This window comes from Lineus longissimus, chromosome 5 (assembly GCF_910592395.1).
Source record: "Lineus longissimus chromosome 5, tnLinLong1.2, whole genome shotgun sequence".
NCBI classification, from domain to species: domain Eukaryota; kingdom Metazoa; phylum Nemertea; class Pilidiophora; order Heteronemertea; family Lineidae; genus Lineus; species Lineus longissimus.
In genome coordinates this window covers 9,179,241-9,195,879 of record NC_088312.1, presented here as the reverse complement: position 1 = coordinate 9,195,879, position 16,639 = coordinate 9,179,241, and the positions used below count along the sequence as shown (strand labels likewise).

General features: G+C 38.9%; 1 protein-coding gene and 1 long non-coding RNA gene across 12 annotated transcripts in view; both read left to right on the top strand.

Moving 5' to 3' along the window:
- Nucleotides 1-10,316, top strand: part of LOC135488086 (zinc finger and SCAN domain-containing protein 10-like) — a 32,988-nt gene extending 22,672 nt beyond the window's left edge. Inside the window, exons 4-5 of one of the 10 annotated variants that reach the window (XM_064772499.1) lie at nucleotides 5,982-6,038; nucleotides 6,719-7,331. In XM_064772499.1, the coding sequence (XP_064628569.1) occupies nucleotides 5,982-6,038; nucleotides 6,719-6,991 (330 nt within the window). In that variant the 3' untranslated portion in view covers nucleotides 6,992-7,331. The other 9 variants (XM_064772500.1, XM_064772509.1, XM_064772492.1 and 6 more) reach the window with 9 other exon arrangements.
- A 2,282-nt stretch (nucleotides 10,317-12,598) lies between these two features.
- LOC135487392 (uncharacterized) lies at nucleotides 12,599-14,609 on the top strand. 2 transcript variants are annotated; one of them, XR_010446843.1, is made up of 4 exons: nucleotides 12,599-12,746; nucleotides 13,049-13,142; nucleotides 14,016-14,101; nucleotides 14,462-14,609. It is a non-coding gene; the product is annotated as an uncharacterized LOC135487392 (long non-coding RNA). The 2 variants fall into 2 exon arrangements; XR_010446844.1 differs by lacking the exons at nucleotides 12,599-12,746; nucleotides 13,049-13,142 and adding an exon at nucleotides 13,682-13,769.
- Nucleotides 14,610-16,639: the final 2,030 nt, after the last annotated feature.

Here is a 16,639-nt window from a genome sequence, read left to right as displayed (position 1 = left end):
TCATGTGTCTTATGTAATCTCTATCTTGTGAAGTGTGGCTTGGTGAGTGGTTCCAAATCTGTCTTGACATTGCATCATGGTGGAAGCGGTGGTGGAAATATTAATCCTTTGGTGGAGGACACTTTGTCAATAATGCGCTCTCATTGAGTCTCATATTGCACCCAATCATATCAAATAGCGTAGATGACATTTTATACCACATAACATCACATTATATCGCTCGAGATTTCAAATATTTCTAATATATTTTCTTGTTTTTGCAGGCCAATGCAACTTGATTGAGAAAATAATTATGCTAAGGACTTGCATAATATTTACAGTGCGTTTTTGGGTAGCCTGCTTATCCAAAACTATAAAGGTCCATAAAGTAACTTTATTGATCTCTTTCATCTTTTTTCAGAATCTTCATTCAGTGACTCGATAAATGCATCAAGGATTTACTCAAATAAGAAATTCCAGTGTCGAATCTGCTGCAAAATCTCACAAAATAGGTCCAACTACGAATACCATAAGTACACCCATACAAGAGAAAGGCCATTTAAATGCCCGAAATGTGGCTACAGTTTCCCTTGCAAGAGCTCTTTGAAGCGACATTTCTTTGCGCATTATAAGAAGGGGGAGTTAAACCATGATGAAATAAAAGTTTTCATTGCCAGGACGGACTCTTGTTCTTCAGCATTCTTTCGTTGATGGAGTTTTAGGTTTGGTTGAAAGTCTCATTGCTTAGGTTGAGCCCTGTTATGGTCTTGTAGTGGGCAGTATTCACAAGGTCTTCTCTGTCTTCCCTGTTGGTTAGGATAACATCCATCTGGCTAATATAGGTAGCATCTCGCTCAGTGCGAATAAGTTGATACATGTACTTCGGCAGGGTATGGGATGGGGTTTGTTCTAAAATACAACATCTGCACGATAAACTGATTGCAACACCTTTCCTCTTATCTCTTAGGATGAAGGAGTAAAGATTTTTGACCGCATCAATGACAGTATTTTTTTTCTTTTTTTGCAGATTCCTCCTTCAATGACTACCAGTAGTCAGACTTCATCACAGAAACGCTGGACTTCGACCAGGATGAACTTCCAATGTCGGATCTGTGGCAAAGTCTCTTCATGCAAGGCAAATTACGAATATCACATGCGTATTCATACAGGAGAGAGACCATTTAAATGTCAGAAATGTGGCGATAGTTTCCCTTGCAAGAGTTCGATGAAGAGGCATTTGTTTACACATTACAGGAAGGGCGAATTGAACCAAGATGATACCAAACTTTTATAAGGATTACAAAAGATTTAATCAAGACCAAGGAGATAAATTGTTCACGGCATGAATGACGGTATCTTTGTCCTGTTTTGCAGATTCCTTGTTCAGTGAATGGGCGTACTTCCTCTCGAGGGAGTTTCACTGTTACAAGGAGGAATTTCACGTGTCACATCTGTGGAAAAATCTCTCAAGTCCAACTATGAATGCCCTTTGCGTATTCATACTAGGGAAAGACCTTTCAAGTGTCCAAAAAGTGGCAAGAGGTGTGCGAACAAGGGATATTTGAAATCTCATATGGCAATGCACTTAAGAGTAGGCCACTTTAATCGATAATGCTATCAAGGACTTGGTTTGAAATCTCATATGGTCATGCATTTAAGAGAAGAAGGACACTTTAACCAATACCTTTTTGAAGGACTCGGTTTGAAGATCATGAAAGTTAGAAAGTTTTTTTGAGATTCTGCTCATCATAAATGACAAACTCTATTTTTCTGAGCTACCTATCTGAATATTGATTTAGCAGGCAACAGCAAAGGACTGAAGGGAAGCATGATCTCCAGTGTCAGATTTGTAGCTAAGTGTCGAAGCACAGAGCAAATCATGAATTCCATATGCGTATTCACACAGGGGAAGTGCCTTTCAATTGTTGGATTTGTGGTCAGAGCAGTGCTAACAAGAGGAATTTTTTTAAATCTCGCATGATCAGGCATAGACGAGGAGACACTTCAACTAATGATATTTCAAATTACTTTTCAGCTATATTTTGCAGTAATTTCAAATGTCACAACTGTGGGAACATCTCACAGAACAAGTTCAACAATGAACACTTTGTTTTTGAAGGAGATCTTTAATTTGATGCTCACATAGTTGCTGGTAGTATAAATGACAATTCTTTTGTCTCTTTTGCAGATTTTTCGTTCGGATTATAGACAAGAACAGCAGCGGCAGGGGACTGTGATAAAGAACGATCTTCAGTGTCCGATCTGTGGCAAAGTATCGAAACACAAAGCCAACTTTGAATACCACATGCGTACTCATACAGGAGAAAGACCTATCAAGTGTAAAAAATGTGGCAAGGGTTTTAAAAACAAGGGAAATTTGAAGTCTCACATGGTGACACATTTTAGACAGGAAGGACATTTTAGCCGCTGAAGTTTTGATGAACTTGTTTAAAAAATGCAATGTGGTTTTTTGTAGCCGCATTTATACATTTTCATTGACCACATTATCTATGACAGACTTTAATTCTTTTGCAGAGCTTTCATTCAAATTATATACGAGAACAGCAGTGGCAGAGGACTGTGATAAAGGACGATCTCCAGTGTCCGATCTGTGGCAAAGTTTCGCAACACAAAGCTAACTATGAGTGCCATTTGCGTATTCATACAGGAGAAAGGCCATTCAAATGTCAAACTTGTAACAAGATTTTCTCTCACAAAGGCAATTTGAGAAATCATCAAATAACACATTATTACAGGCAGGGACAGTTGCTTGACTACCAATTATTTAAAATCCTTTAAAATAGCAATACTCTTGTTTTTTACAGGATTTGATGTATGGAATGACCTACCAATTACATCAGCCGAAAGCAGCTCCAGGAAGAAAAAATCTCCAATGCCACGTTTGTGAGAAAATTTCATCGTGCAAGGCAAATTATGAATGCCATATGCGCACTCACACAGGAGAAAAACCATTCCAATGTCCAACTTGTTTCAAGAGTTTTTCGAAGAAAGGGAATTTGCAAACACATCGGATTACACATTTTAGGGAGACAGTTTGACCAGTTAAAATGGAGGTGTTTTTGATAAGATGATAGATCTTAGGTCATTTAAGTGGTAGAATTTAAGGAGCTGTTCACGTTTGCTTAAATGGTTCTGTTCTTGTTTTTTGCAGGATTCATTACATGGAAGGACCTTCATGAGAACCACCCAAACAATTAATAATCTCCAGTGTCCGATTTGTTGGAAAATTTCATCATGCAAGGGAAATTATGATGCCCACATGTGCACTCATACAGGAGCAAAACCATTTAAATGTCTGACTTGTAACATGGGTTTTTCTACGAAAGGAAATTTGCGAAGGCATCAAATAACATATTGTAGTTTCACCAATCAAAGAATTGGGACGATTTTGAAAAAGGGATTGTTCTGAGGGTATTTTGGTCTTGGAATTAAGGATCTTCGTGTCTTTGCTTAAATGGTCCTACTCTTGTTTTTTGCAGGATTTCTTGTGTGGCATGTCCTTCCGAAGATCAACCCCAACGAAAAAAATTCTGCAGTGTCACATTTGTGGCAAAATCTCGAAGAACAGATCAAATCATGAATTTCATCTGCGCACACATAGTGGGGAAAAACCATTCAAATGTGTCGCATGCGGCAAGAATTTCTCCTGTAAAGCAACTTTGAAGTCTCATGTGATGATAACACATTGCAAAAGAATGCAAAACCAATGCTGGTCATTGGTGAAAAGATGATGGATATATTAAGACAGGGTTTCCCCGACTGGATACCAGTCGATGTTGTCGTACCATAAATGGCGGTACTCTTGTTTCTTGCAGAGTATTGACTCATATGGGAGGACCTGCCAAGTACCTGGGCGGAAATCAACATCTCTGCAGGGATCAACCCAATCAAGAAAAAATCTCCAATGTCATCACTGTGGAAAAATCTCAACCTGCAAATCAAACTACGAATTCCATTTGCGTAGTCATACTGGAGAAAAACCATTCCAATGTTCAGTTTGTGGCAGAAAGTTCTCTTCTAAACAAGCATTGAAGTTTCATATCAAGAAAATTCGTGAGTGTTGTCGGGTGGAACGTTTGACTGAATACCGATAGCTATCGCGATACTTCAAATGGCATATTCTTGTTTATTGCAGGGTCTTCATTCAATGCATGGAAAGAGTTACCAGTACGAAGTACTTCAGCAAAGATCCTCCCCACAGCACAGATCGAAGCAAATACTAAAAAATTTCCAGTGTCACGTTTGTGGTAAAATCTCGTCTTGCAAGGCAAACTATGAATTCCATTTACGTGTTCATACTGGAGAGAAACCATTCAAATGCTCAGTTTGTGGCAGAAAATTCTCTTCTAAACAGACTTTGAAGTTTCATATAATGCAAATTCATGGGACGGTTGAATGAATACTGGCAGACGTCATCAGACTATAAATTGCCATCCTCTTGTTTCTTGCAGGATCTTCATTCAGTCCGGAGAGCGTTCTACCAAGGTCCTCAGCAAAGAACGACCCCGAACCTGAAAAATCTCCAGTGTCCGATGTGTGGCAAAATCTCATCGTGCAAGGCAAATTTTGAGTATCATAAGCGAATTCATACAGGAGAAAAGCCATTCAAATGTCGTGTTTGTGGCAAGGCTTGTATCAACAAGGGAAATCTGAAAACTCATATGTTCATACATTTAACAAAAGAAGGACACTTTGACAAATGATGACTTGTAGAACTTAAGGTTCTGTTCGTATCAGCATGGAGAAAGTTTATTAAGATGGCTGCTTGGTTTCGAATGATGGAAATCATTATACAGTTGAACATGCCTCTATCAGGAGGGTGGACTCTTCCTCAAAACTAGTGATTTTGGCTGGACAGTTTCATCGTTTCTTTTCAAAGATAGTGTTTTTGGTTACTGAGTTCATTGTTTCTATTCGAAGATAGTGTTTTTGGTCACTCTGTTTCATTGTTTCTATTCGAAGATAGTGTTTTTTGGTCACTCTGTTTCATTGTTTCTATTCAAATTGATCTCCGTTATTCTAACACCTCTCCATTGATGTCAGAACGTGATCATCTCGGTGGCGTCCATTTTTAGGAGTTTTAGTTGTGTGATCTCATGTTGACCTTCAACCTTTCAGTCTGATTCACAGTTCAAGTTGAGCACAACACATTGTCTCATCATCGATCATGATATTGGGCCTAATATTACATGTGGATCTGCCTTTAGTATTGATTTCCACGAATCTAATCTTCAACCTTTATTTATTTTTGCAGTTTATCAACAAATGGAACAAGTTACGTCCAAAATATGAATCGATGAAGCAGCGATTCCAGTGCAAGATTTGTGGTTGCATTGCACAGAACAGATCCAACTTTGTGACGCATGCGAGATCTCACTCAGGAGAGCGACCCTTCAAGTGCACTGTCTGTAGCAAGACCTTTTCGACTAAAGGAAATATGAAGCAGCATTTTGTGACCCACATCGGGCGGGATAGCCAGTAGCTTTGATTTGTGTCATAACAAGATGGCTGTTAACATTATTTGGGGATTCTGTTCAGAATAGTTGAAAAGATGGAGCTTCATTCAAGTAGCAGGTCATGAGAAAAGTTCCATTAATCATTCCTTTATCAGTTTGGCATTCAGGTCAACTCGTTCTTTGAAGAGTCATAAAATAATTGGACGTTGTTTACGTGTAAGTGTCAAAGTGGATAAGTTGGTCAAAGCATTCTGAGGCCCAGACTCGGTGTTTCAACATTTCTCATCAGTACATGTGAGTGCTGCCTAGTTTGTTAATAGGTGGTTGTGACATTGTCTTGCGCCTTTGTTTTGGTTGTGGCTTCATCCACAGTCGACGTCAGATTGCATCTCATTTCTATGACAGGTTGTGACTGACTATGTACAGAAGTGGTTCTCTGCATCCATTGAAGCCTGCAATCTCCATAATTCAACACGGGTTTGAAACAAATGCACTGATCCATATTCTTACCATTTGTTTTTGCAGTTGTGTTATGAGAAGAGATTTGGCAGACACGAAAGGGATTTCTCCAGGTCAACCAGCGTACGCAAGTGTAGTATTTGTGGTGTTATATCCCAGAATCGTATCAATTACGAAACTCACATGAGAACTCACACAGGAGTTCGGCCATTCAAATGTTCCATTTGTCAGAAAGGCTTCACGTGTAAAGGAAACCTCAAACGACATGTTGTTGTACATTCAGGAGACAAGCGATTGGAATGTGCGGTGTGTGGGAAAAGGTTTAGCACAAAGGGTTACTTGACTGAGCATGAGTTCATCCATAGGGTTGATCAGCTTAAACACATGGATCCTAGTGAGATTATGAAGTAGCTTGGTGCACTTCTTGTTCAATTTTGCCATGCGTTTGGTGCATATTGTGGCTTGTTCTTGCCATTCTCTTGGTGTATACTAACAAGATTGCATGAAACTCGTATATGAGAGACACCTATACTGCATGGTTCCTTCCCTTGGATTTATATCCATAGCTTTGCTCATTTGAGATTACATTCTTATTGGTGTTATACTCTGCCAAAGTTGTGTCCCTTTTCTAGTTCCGTGTTTTGCAATGGACAGTCATTTTTCAGTGTTGATGATGTCTAAGCAGCCATAAGAAATTGAAAACCTTTCAGGCAATATTCTCCTCACAGCTTGCTTTTGATTTGCCATGCAGCAATTTCAGGAAATCACTTTTTTAATGGCACTGTCTTTCCTTGTTCTTGCAGTCTCCCCGCCTTTGTCCAGCACAACAAACAAGCTTCATTGGGCACGGAAAAGGACCAATCAAAAGCCCTTACCGGGGATTCCGTTGTGAGATTTGCGGTGTCGTTTCTCAACATCGTCTCAATCATGACGTCCACATGCGTATTCATACCGGTGAAAGACCATTTGAGTGCTCCATTTGTAAGAAGGCATTCACGAGCAAGGGCAACTTGAAGCGTCACCACATTACCCACATGCAGCCAATGGCCTTGCAGAATCAGAGGCCTCCTCATTAATATTCATGAGACAGAAACATTCAAATATTTTGAATCAACCAGTGAGGGATGTACATGTAGGATGTCTGGAGCCTCTCATCTAAATACCTTTTGTGACAGATGAAGCCTTCTACTTCAACTGGCTATAATTCAGGGAACCTCAATACCCACCCTAATACTTCAATTGGAGAAAAGAGGCCCTGTCACCAAAATTCTACACAATGATTGGATTAGCTTTATTCTTTTAGCTTGTATCGAAATCAATGGGCTAGCAATAGCCTTCTGATTCATAGAACCTTTCCCTCTCTTAGGTAAGAAGTCACATTCTTTTGAGTTCCACGGGACCTTTTGTCCAATTTGTTCATCTCAACATGGTTTTAAATCCTTTCTCCATCTTGTTGTTCTTACAGTTCAACGTGCTCCATCAACCAGGCTCTGCTTTATCGCCACCAGTGCAAGGCATCCGCCGTCTCTCTTCTGAAGGTCAAACGGAACGTCCGCTCCAGTGCCGCGTCTGTGGTGCCATCTCGCAGCATCGCATGAACTATGAGACGCACATGAGGACACACACGAAAGAAAAGCCGTTCAAATGTCCGCTCTGTGGCAAAGCTCTGGCGACCAAAGGCAGTTTAACATCACACCTGAGGATCCATTCAGGAGAGAAGCCTTATCAGTGTCAAATATGCGGTAAAAGGTTTGCTCAAAAGTGTCATGTGACAGGTCACCAGGTCACTCATATGCGCGAGGAGAAACTTTGAGTGAAATTTTCTATTCCTGCAGAGGTAATTTTCCTGTTGCAAGTAGGGCGATCAGGACTCTATCTGTGGCTGTGTGTTGTCCTTCTTCTTACATAAGATTTCCATGAAGATCTAGTATTAGTTTCCTGTTGATGTTCTTTCCGTATTGTATCCTTGTAACTGGATGTTGAGGATGATTGAGGTGGTATTTAGCCCATTCATTGGGAGTTTGACCTCCTTCCTGGGCTCCCACAGCTCTTTGTCAGATGGCTTGGCTTCCTCTTGTTTCTTGGTTAGCAATATTAGAAATCTTTCCTATTGGTTTGCTGTGACTGTACTTTCACTCAGAATCATAGCTGCTATTTTGGTCTTCATTTTCTTGATCAACGTCGTAAGAGTTTACCACAATCCCCGAGGCTCTCTGCTTGCTTGCCCAGAAAGGCTTTCCGCAAGGCCCTCTCAAAAGAGGATTTTCAAGGGTCATACAAAAGTTAGGAGGGTCTTTCATGTAGTTTTGAAAGATATGTCCAATTACCAAGGGCCCTTTCTTCCTTTTGAAGGGTAAGTTTGGGAAGTTATTGGAAGCCCTGCTCCTTTCGCCATATTTCAAGCAATTCTTCATCAGTCTCTTTACTATGGTTGGTTGTGCTTTCTGCATATTCTCTGGAGAAGCTACGCAAGCTGATGTTACTCCAGATGGAGGGGATAATCAATAGATCTTGTACCTTTTCTGTATGTATAGTTTTTTTTCAGAGAAGCTAAATGAGCTCGGCTGAAGTTATGAAACTTTGTGTGTTATTCAATCACTTCATTTTCAGGAGCATTGATATCATATTCATGCTAGAAAATTCATCGTGCTTCATTTTTCACAGGTTGTATTTGCATGTTCCGCCTCTTCCAGGTCAGATCCATGATTCTGAGCACAGTAGAAAGACACACAAACCTAAAATTGAAGCACGATTATTGTTCTTGCAGACTGCCTTTTTTGGCCCTGGCCATGTTTCAGTCCGGTGGGACATGACGGCTTCAAGGAGCTCTCTTAGATGTCAAATCTGTGGCAAGACATCGCAGAACAAGACAAACTATGAGGCGCACTTCAGGAGTCACATTGGTGAAAAACCATTTAGTTGTAAAAAATGTCATAAATCGTTTACGACGAAGGGTTCCTTGAAGTTGCATCTTTTCCTTCATACTGGGGAGAAACCATTTGTTTGTGGGACTTGTGGGAAGAAATTCCGCCGTAAGGACCACTTGAGTATTCATCAATTTGTGCATATGAAAGGTGCCGGTGGGAATTTTGTATAAATGTATAATTGTGGAAGTTGTTAACAATGTTGATGGGTAATACATGTACATACTTATGGAAGGAGAGGACCGTTTAATGAAAGAATACAGGCAGTAGCAAAGGGGTCAATTTTGGTCTCCATTCAGATGACTCACTCAATCTGGCTCCTGCCTGCAGTCTTCATTTATGTATTTATCAATTTGTATACATGAAAGATGGTGTTGGATGCTTCTAAGAATGCATGGAAAGGGCACATCCAAAATTATCAAGATTTTTAGAAGAGTATGTGGTACTTGCAGACCCCATCCATCCCCTAAAAATCTTTTTATTCAATAAACAATGAAAAGACTTCATAAGTTGCTGACGCTATGTTTTGTACTCTTTTGAAGATGTTGATAATGATGGATGACTCTAAATCACTGTTAAAGCATAGAGTAATAATCTCAATGGATGATATGACATGTGTCATTGTTTGTGATTGTACATAATGCAGCCTCCAGGCATTTTATTAGCTGTAGTCAATAACTGGCTGTACACTTTCTGGCCAAATCGCCACATTATAGTATTCTAAAGAAAATACTATCATCATGTCAGCCAAATCCAACCACCAGCTATTAAAATGAGTGGGTGCAACATACATAAAAACTGATAACATAAAACTTATCTGTAAAACTAATCATATATTCATGTACATGTAGGATAGCATACATATTCTCATCGCTGAGCAAGAAGATATCGAATGTTTTCATTTGTGATATAAGTTGGTCTATCTGCAGCACATTTCTGCATTTATTTTCGGATATAGTAACAGTAATTGTGTCTAAGATTTGGGTTGTGTAATTATGTTAATTATATGGCAATCGTATATCATAATGATACGCAGGATTATGAATTTCTTGCGTAGAATAAGCCCCCTGATTTGATCTGGCCACATTATAGAAGTTGGGCCATTTCAGTAATGTCTTTTTTGTAACGATAATTGTCAGTCTGTTCCCGTAGTAGTGAGTATAGAGTTGAATGAACAACTTTGGGTAATTCATCCCTCATGATTCATGTAAGGTAGACTGGTACAATTACATGTACAGTCTTGGCATGATTACAGCCCAATAAAGTGCACTTAACAGTTGACAGTACACATTAACACACACAGGGGCGGTAATTGTACTAAGACTATAATTGTACCGCTGAATACCTAATTAGGACATACAGTTCATGTTCAGTGTACCATCAAGTATGGATTAATCAAATCTATACTTGGTGTCATGTATCTGTGTATTCAATAGAATAGTTCTAAGAAATTAAAAAGTATTAAATCATAATAAAGAAATACCCTTTAACAGTTCTTATTCATGTTGATTTAATGAAGCACAACTGATGCTTTCACCGATAAGGCCTTGGGCCAAATCCTGAAAGCTATCAATCACAACAGCGTTTTTGGGGGCATAGTAACATAGTTCTTATCATGGCACAAAAATATTTTCACTTTCACTCTGCCCCCGAAATGTTGTCTTGAATTCAAATAATGACCGTGCCACTATGCAGTCAATAAGGCAGGAAATCTTGATTGTCTTTCCATACCGGGACAGAACAAGGCAGGTCCGTCTTCAGGTTGTCTCAAAGACAGAAGGATGTTCTCTTCAAAGGCTGAGATGTACTAGATGTGGAGCACCCTATTCAGATTGTTTCAAAGACAGTAGGTTATTCTCTTCAAAGGGTGAGATGTACTAGATGGAGAGCTCCCTATTCAGGTTGTCTCAAAGACAGTAGGTTGTTCTCTTCAAAGGCTGAGATGTACTAGATGGAGAGCGCCCTATTCAGGTTGCCTCAAAGACAGTAGGTTTTTCTCCTCAAATGCTGAAATGTCCCCAGATGAGGAGCTCCCTATTCAGGTTGTCTCAAAGACAGTAGGTTGTTCTTTTCAAAGGGCGAGATATCCTGGATGTGGAGCTCCCTATTCAGGTTGTCTCAAAGACAGTAGGTTTTTCTCCTCAAATGCTGAAATGTCCCCAGATGTGGAGCTCCCTATTCAGGTTGTTTCAAAGACAGTAGCTAGTTCTTTTCAAAGGGCGAGATATCCTGGATGTGGAGCTCCCTATTCAGGTTGTCTCAAAGACAGTAGGGTGTTCTCTTCAAAGGGTGAGATTTTCTGGATGAGGGACTCCCTATTCAGGTTGTCTTAAAGACAGTAGGTTAATCTCTTCAAAGGGTGAGATATCCTGGATGTGGAGCGCCCTATTCAGGTTGTCTCAAAGACAGTAGGTTGTTCTCTTCAAAGGCTAAGATGTACTAGATGGAGAGCGCCCTATTCAGGTTGTCTCAAAGACAGTAGGTTGTTCTCTTCAAAGGGTGAGATGTACTAGATGGAGAGCTCCCTATTCAGGTTGTCTCAAAGACAGTAAGTTGTTCTCTTCAAAGGCTGAAATGTCCTAGATGAGGAGCTCCCTATTAAGGTTGTTTCAAAGACAGTAGGTTGTTCTCTTCAAAGGGTGAGATGTTCTGGATGTGGAGCTCCCTATTCAGGTTGTCTCAAATACAGTATGTTGTTCTCTTCAAAGGCTGAAATGTCCTAGATGTGGAGCTCCCTATCAAGGTTGTCTCAAAGACAGTTGGTTGTTCTCTTCAAAGGGTGAGATGTACTAGATGTGGAGCTCCCTATCAAGGTTGTCTCAAAGACAGTAGGTTGTTCTCTTCAAAGGCTGAAATGTCCTAGATGAGGAGCTCCCTATTAAGGTTGTTTCAAAGACAGTAGGTTGTTCTCTTCAAAGGGTGAGATTTTCTGGATGTGGAGCTCCCTATTCAGGTTGTCTCAAATACAGTAGGTTGTTCTCTTCAAAGGCTGAAATGTCCTAGATGTGGAGCTCCCTACCAAGGTTGTCTCAAAGACAGTAGGTTGTTCTCTTCAAAGGGTGAAATGTACTGGATGAGGAGCTCCCTATTCAGGCTGTCTCAAAGACAGTAGGTTGTTCTCTTCAAAGGCTGAGATATCCTGGATGTGGAGCTCCCTATTCAGGTTGTCTCAAAGACAGTAGGTTGTTCTCTTCAAAGGGCGAGATGTCCTGGATGTGGAGCTCCCTATCCAGGTTGTTTCAAAGACAGTAGGTTGTTCTCTTCAAAGGCTGAAGTGTCCTAGATGTGGAGCTCCTTATCCAGGTTGTTTCAAAGACAGTAGGTTGTTCTCTTCAAAGGCTGAAATGTCCTGGATGTGGAGCTCCCTATTCAGGTTGTTTCAAAGACAGTAGGTTGATTTCTTCAAAGGGTGAGATGTACTGGACTTGGAGCTCCCTATTCAGGTTGTCTCCAAAACAGTAGGTGGTTCTCCTCAAAGGCTGAGATGTACTGGATGAGGAGCTCCCTATTCAGGTTGTCTCAAAGAAAGTAGGTTGTTCTCTTCAAAGGGTGAGATGTACTGGACTTGGAGCTCCCTATTCAGGTTGTCTCAAAGACAGTAGGTTGTTCTCTTCAAAGGATGAGATGTCCTGGATGTGGAGCTCCCTTCCTGCGGTATTGCCTCCTTTACCTCCGCCCATATTAGACACGCGTTGTCTGTAAAGCTTAGCAATGTCAATACATTTAGGGTCAAGAAGAACATATTTGAATCTCCCTCCTTCCGAAATTTTGATTACATGCCTTTATTCTGGTAGGATAATACATGAAATTCACTTTTTCGATAGTCTGTGAAGTAAAAGTACACGTGGGCTCAATCTGGCTGCTTGTAATAGGCATTAAGACGACTCTTGGTGATATTTATGTAGATGTATGTATATCAGGGCGGTGTGGATGTATGTATATAATGCAGGAAAACCATTAGTAAATAACATGTATATACGCCGTATATATACATATACATGTTATTTACTAATGGTTTTCCTAGTAAATTATGTTTGTTCTGTGAAGTTCAAGATAGCAGAAGTAGACATCGTAAGGTTACACATCCAAAAGATGTGTCGACCTTTTTTCGGGGGACAATAGGCAGGTTTCGCAAGACTTACGAGACGACGAAGTACGAAGTATGTAAATGTAATTTATTGACGTACATGTCGAAACTTCATTTTCCAGAGGAGAAATCGTTGGAGCAGTTGAAATCATGTAGTGAACCAGCCCAGCTGACTGAAGTTTGTGCCACCACGACTAAAAGGGATTTTTATGCATAGTATGTGTTATTGGTTTCGATAGTCATATGCACCTTGAACTGTCACTGGGTTCATGGTTACTATACCCATATGCCTTAATCATGTTAATGGTTTATTGTTTTCTATAGCCATGTACATTGATCTGCTAATTGATGTACGTCGAAACATATGGTGCACTGTATTCCAACGGGAGAAAAACACTGCAGTTTTATAGACTACCCTCTTTTTGTGTCCTCAAATCATAAAATAAGATGACATTATTGTGGGTATTGTATTCATACTGGAAATTGACCATACCTTGAAACACGTGGTTCATTGTCGTTTTAGAACTCTCTGCTGTCGGTAACGCCCATTCTAGGCCTATGGCCATTATAAACAATGGATTAAGAGAATTAATCCATTGTTGCCCGCATAATTATAATGTTTGTAAGGTCATTAGTTTTCCCGCGGTGATCGCGCATTTGAGACTTGTCAAAGGGCCTAACATATTTGAATCTCCCTCCTTCCAACTTTTCAGGCCCTTGCTTGCTGAATATGGGGGCCCTATGTTCTAGCCTCAGTTTGAGTTGTCAGAAAAAAAATGTCGGATACCATGCTGGAAAACGTGGACCTCTCTCCCGAAATGTTCATAACATGCCTTTATTCTGGTAGGATAATACATGAAATTCCCTTTTTCGATAGAGTGTGAAGTAAAGTACACGTGGGCTCAATCTGGCTTCTTGTGACCACTCTTGGTGACATATTTCAGTACTGCTCGAGTTGACTTCGGGAATTTAGAAATTTTTCTGAGAAGCCCATTCCGGTGTGCATGGAAGTATACATGTTATTCACGACAGGGATGAAATGAGTTGCGCCTTTCCAATGAGTTTTAAATTTCTAACTTCATTTTCCAGATGAAATCGTTGGAGCAGTTGAAATCGTTGGAGCAGTTGAAAACATGGAGTGAACTAGAACAGCTGTGACAGGAATCCTTGTGCCGGTATGTGAAAGTGTTATTGGTTTCGATAGCTGTCAGTGGTTCATGGCTTCTATAGCACATGTACATTGATCTGCAAATTGGTCATTTATTTGAAAGATATTCCGCTTGATATTTCAATGGTTCTTGGTCTGTCTCAATGTGGTATTGGTTTCTACAGCCATACACCTTGATCTGTAGTGGTTTAAATAGCCATTTTCTATGTATGTATCATTCTATTAACTGAATAAATCACCCCTTTGACGAAAATAAAGAACTTTATGAGTCTTTACAATAAGCATTCACCTCATTTTGAAGAAATTCTAATTGCTTAAGATTTCAACTTCCATGTCAACACTTTAAAACATTTTTATTTCTTTTCAGCATCTCACGAAATCGTCCAGTCTCTCCATCCATTCGATACCACAGCCTTGAAGTCTCTCACTCTCACTCTTCATCTCCGCTTTCTTACAAACCTTATTTCCTCTGTATATATTTGAATGATCAACATGAATAAACTAATTACTGATCACTTTGGTGTCTTCATTGAACCCTCTTAGGGGGGGTTTAAAGTCATGCCATCAAACAAATTGCATGACTACCCCCCTAACACTCTCTTTATCATCAAAAAGTTACGGAGCGAATCCACGCAAAAAATTTTTTTGCACATCCCAAACACTTTATTTATACGGAACCCACGCAAAATAAATTTGCCACTGCCTCGATTGTAAACATGCAAGCCGCCATCCTCGAATCAAAAGAACAGCAATGGACTTTGATTGATGAAATTATTAGATCAACCTAATTGGATGAAGTCCTTGATCTTATGCACTCAGAATTCTAGACAACCTAATGCATATGAAAAGAACAATTGACTTTGATCAAGTCATGTGTTTAATTAACATCACAACTGGATACAAAAGATTCTATGTTCAAGATCAATTAGGATTCGAGACAATGATTGCATATGAAAAGAACAATTGACTTTGATGAAGTCATGTGTTTAATTATCATGAACATCACAACTGGATATAGAAGATCCAATGATTGCATATGAAAAGAGCAATTGACTTTGATCAAGTCATGTATTTAATTATCATTAACATCACAACTGGATACAGAAGATCCAATGATTAATTAGGATTCGTGACAATGATTGCATATGAAAAGAACAATTCACTTTGATCAAGTCATGTGTTTTATCATCATGAACATCACAACTGGATACAAAAGATTCAATGATCAATTTAGATTCGAGACAATGATTGCATATGAACAGAACAATTGACTTTAAGCAAGTCATGTGTTTAATTAACATCACAACTGGATACAAAAGATTCTATGATGAAGATCAATTAGGATTCGAGACAATGATTACATATGAAAAGAACAATTGACTTTGATGAAGTCATGTGTTTAATTATCATTAACATCACAACTGGATATAGAAGATCCAATGATTGCATATGAAGAGAACAATTTGATTTGATTTATCATGTGTTTAATTATCATTAACATCACAACTGGATACAGAAGATCCAATGATTAATTAGGATTCGTGACAATGATTGCATATGAAAAGAACAATTCACTTTGATCAAGTCATGTGTTTTATCATCATGAACATCACAACTGGATACAAAAGATTCAATGATCAATTTAGATTCGAGACAATGATTGCATATGAACAGAACAATTGACTTTGATCAAGTCATGTGTTTAATTAACATCATTAACATCACAACTGGATACAAAAGATTCTATGATGAAGATCAATTAGGATTCGAGACAATGATTACATATCAAAAGAACAATTGACTTTGATGAAGTCATGTGTTTAATTATCATTAACATCACAACTGGATATAGAAGATCCAATGATTGCATATGAAGAGAACAATTTGATTTGATGAAGTCATGTGTTTAATTATCATTAACATCACAACTGGATATAGAAGATCCAATGATTGCATATGAAGAGAACAATTTGATTTGATTTATCATGTGTTTAATTATCATTAACATCACAACTGGATACAGAAGATCCAATGATTAATTAGGATTCGTGACAATGATTGCATATGAAAAGAACAATTGACTTTGATCAAGTCATGTGTTTAATTATCATCATTAACATCACAACTGGATACAAAAGATTCAATGATCAATAAGGATTCGAGACAATGATTGCATATGAAAAGAACAATTGACTTTGATCAAGTCATGTGTTCAAGTCATGTGTTTAATTATCATCATTAACATCACAACTGGATACAAAAGATTCAATGATCAATTTGGATTCGAGACAATGATTGCATATGAACAGAACAATTGACTTTAATCAAGTCATGTGTTTAATTAACATCATTAACATCACAACTGGATACAAAAGATTCTATGATGAAGATCAATTAGGATTCGAGACAATGATTACATATGAAAAGAACAATTGACTTTGATGAAGTCATGTGTTTAATTATCATTAACATCACAACTGGATATAGAAGATCCAATGATTGCATATGAAGAGAACAATTTGATTTGATGAAGTCATGTGTTTGA